Raw genomic sequence first — 3,026 nt, forward strand, 5'->3', positions numbered from 1 at the left:
ATCAGATCAGTTATTAACCTGGGTAACTGATCAAACTGACATCAGGTCAGTTATTAACCTCGTTAAGTCATTAAACTGACATCAGGTCAGTTATTAACCTTGTTAGCTGATTTAACTGACGTCAGGTCAGTTATTAACCTGAAAACAGGTCAGTTATTAACCTGGTTAACTGATCAAACTGACATCAGGTCAGTTATTAACCTCGTTAAGTCATTAAACTGACAACAGGTCAGTCATTAAACTGACATCAGGTCAGTTATTAACCTGGTTAACTGATCAAACTGACATCAGGTCAGTTATTAACCTCGTTAAGTCATTAAACTGACATCAGGTCAGTTATTAACCTGGGTAACTGATCAAACTGACATCAGGTCAGTTATTAACCTCGTTAAGTCATTAAACTGACATCAGGTCAGTTATTAACCTGGTTAACTGATCAAACTGATATCAGGTCAGTTATTAACCTCGTTAAGTCATTAAACTGACAACAGGTCAGTTATTAACCTGACAACAGGTCAGTTATTAACCTTGTTAGCTGATTTAACTGACGTCAGGTCAGTTATTAACCTGACAACAGGTCAGTTATTAACCTTGTTAGCTGATTTAACTGACGTCAGGTCAGTTATTAACCTGACAACAGGTCAGTTATTAACCTGGTCAGCAGCTGGTTGGTGTGGTCTGGCCCCGCCCCCCTGCAGGAGTGAGCTGTGGATCTACTTCCTGCCTGTGGGTCTGTTGTGTTTCTGTTTGTGGCTCGTCCTCGTCCTCCTCGTCCTCGTCCTCCTCGTCGTCTCTCTGCAGACATGTCGGAGGAGCCCGTCACCCTCGCCGCCGTCACCGTGCTGGCCGTCCTGGAGCAAGGTGAGAGGGCATGCTGGGAAATATGAGAGGAGGCCGAGGGAACTTTAGTGAGTTTTCAGAAAAGTGAATGAAGTCTATATTATATAATAATGTCATTCAACTTGAAGTAAGATTCTAGATCTTCTAGAGTTTAGGTCTTTTTCTTTTCTCCATGAATCAATGAGTGAATGAATGTTGATTATTGGTTAGTTATTAAATTAAAATAAACCAGAACCAGACTGTCGTAGATTAACAAACACATTTTAAATATTCATGTCATAAATGTGTGTGCGGGGGGGGGGGGGAATTTTACTTAATAATAAGTAAAATCTTATTATTTATTCATAATTCATTTTTTATTTGCTTTGTTTTAATATTTCCTCATGTCAGCTCAGTCTTCACTTTTTATTATTGGTGCTGTTTTTTTATGAATCAATCAACTTTGTATTTTCTACAAACACAGAATGAACTTTGATCTCGATCTTTTATTTATCATATATTCAAACTTTTGATTTGAATACATGAGTCTATAAAAGAGCAGAGTGACTTTGGTTGACCAGTGTGTGTGTGTGTGTGTGTGTGTGCGTGCGCGTGAATGCGTGTGCGTGTTTCTGTGTGTGTGTGTTTGTGCGTGTGTATGTGTGTGTGTTTCTGTGTGTGTATGTGTTTGTGCATGTGCGTGTGTATGTGTGTGTGTTTCTGTGTATGTGTGTGTGTTTTTGTGTTTGTGTTTGTGCATGTGTGTGTGTATGTGTGTGTGTTTCTGTGTGTGTGTATGTGTGTGTGTGTTTCTGTGTATGTGTTTGTGCATGTGCGTGTGTATGTGTGTGTGTTTCTGTGTATGTGTGTGTGTAGCTTATTTCTCTCTCCAGGTGATTTACGCCCGGAGGAAGTTCTCCGTGTCGGCGCCCTCCACAACCGGACCGCCGGAGTTTGAGAGAGTCTTCAGAGCTCAGTGAGTTTGACCTTTCACCTCCGGACCGGCGCCCCCTGCAGGCTGCAGTGAGCAGCAGCTTAACTCTGAACACTTCTAACTGTCGTAACCTGTGTCCAGAACAAACTGCTCCGAGTATTTCCCCATCTTCATCACCGTCCTGTGGACGGCCGGAGTCTTCTTCAGCCCAGGTGATCACACGTACACACACACACACACACACATAACCACACACACAAACATACACAGTGTATTAGTAATCCACATACAATGTGTGTGTGTGTGTGTATTGTAGGTGTGTCCTCAATGTGTGGGCTGCTTTATCTTTACGGACGCTTCCGTTACTTTCATGGATATTCACAGTCGTCACAGGGACGGTAGGAGACACAATCTGTCTGTCTGTCTTTCTTACTGTCTGTCTGTCTAACTAACTGTCTGTCTGTCCCCCCCCAGTCTGGCTCCGATGTATTTCAGCGCTCGGGTTCTCTGGGCTCTGATTGGCTTCTCCTCTGTGGGCGTCGTCCTCTCGTTCTTCCGAGTTTTCCTGGGCGTGGATCTTCTGCAGCAGCTTCGCTCCGCCCTCGGCCTGCTGTGACGGGGGTCAGAGGTCACCTTGGCTCCGCCCTCCTCTGATGATGGGGGTTCAGAGGTCAGGGAGAAGGAGGACATAATCTCATTTTCTCCAGGTGTTGAAAATTCTGCTTTTCAATTTAAAGTTTTTCTGATAATCTCACAAAACCAAAGAGACGATCTAATTAAATAATCTAAATTAATGACACAAACATTTTCTCTGTTTATTTTATAGTACTCTGTGTGAGATATATTAATATTTAAAAGAACCTGTTCTTCTTTATCAACGTGTGAATTTCTGAATTCCTGAAATAAAGTCACTCGTCTTCGTTGTGTGTTCGTCTCATCTTCGTTGTCAGGGGTTTTTAACTAATAAAACAAATGAATCCATAAAACAATCACAGTGTCTCTGAAGAAGAGAACCTCAGTACGATGAAAATGATTTTCAGATTTTTTTTTTACAGTGTCGTGAAGCTTCTTCATCTGCGTCAGTGTTTCTGTGATGTGGTGGTTTCACCAGCAGGCGGCGCTGCAGCAGCAGCAGCTGAGCCTCGGTCTTTATTTCTGTTTGTCGACTTCAGAAGCTTCATGGTTCTGATCAGACTCATGGGTCCGGGTCCAGGTCCTGGTCTCATTCAATACAGAAAAACTTTATTTATACTGACCTGAATACACCATCTTT

The 3,026-nt window shown here is 42.5% G+C and overlaps 1 protein-coding gene across 1 annotated transcript; it reads left to right on the forward strand.

Annotated features, from left to right (window-relative positions):
- The first annotated feature begins 652 nt into the window (after nucleotides 1–652).
- Nucleotides 653–2,673, forward strand: ltc4s (leukotriene C4 synthase). Its single transcript, XM_035649808.2, has 5 exons — nucleotides 653–861; nucleotides 1,696–1,795; nucleotides 1,895–1,965; nucleotides 2,070–2,151; nucleotides 2,228–2,673. The coding sequence occupies exons 1-5, from the start codon at nucleotides 804–806 to the stop codon at nucleotides 2,367–2,369; spliced, it is 453 nt and encodes a 150-aa protein (XP_035505701.1). The 5' UTR covers nucleotides 653–803; the 3' UTR covers nucleotides 2,370–2,673.
- Nucleotides 2,674–3,026: the final 353 nt, after the last annotated feature.

This window comes from Scophthalmus maximus, chromosome 9, assembly GCF_022379125.1.
Source record: "Scophthalmus maximus strain ysfricsl-2021 chromosome 9, ASM2237912v1, whole genome shotgun sequence".
Classification (NCBI taxonomy): Eukaryota; Metazoa; Chordata; class Actinopteri; order Pleuronectiformes; family Scophthalmidae; genus Scophthalmus; species Scophthalmus maximus.

What these genes read in the sequence shown, in the direction of transcription:
- ltc4s (XM_035649808.2), top strand. Translation starts at nt 804, where the DNA reads ATGTCGGAGGAGCCCGTCACCCTCGCCGCCGTCACCGTGCTGGCCGTC. An exon ending in CGGAGTCTTCTTCAGCCCAG is followed by an intron (nt 1,966 to 2,069) that starts GTGATCACACGT and finishes TGTGTATTGTAG; the next exon opens with GTGTGTCCTCAATGTGTGGG. An exon ending in TCACAGTCGTCACAGGGACG is followed by an intron (nt 2,152 to 2,227) that starts GTAGGAGACACA and finishes GTCCCCCCCCAG; the next exon opens with TCTGGCTCCGATGTATTTCA.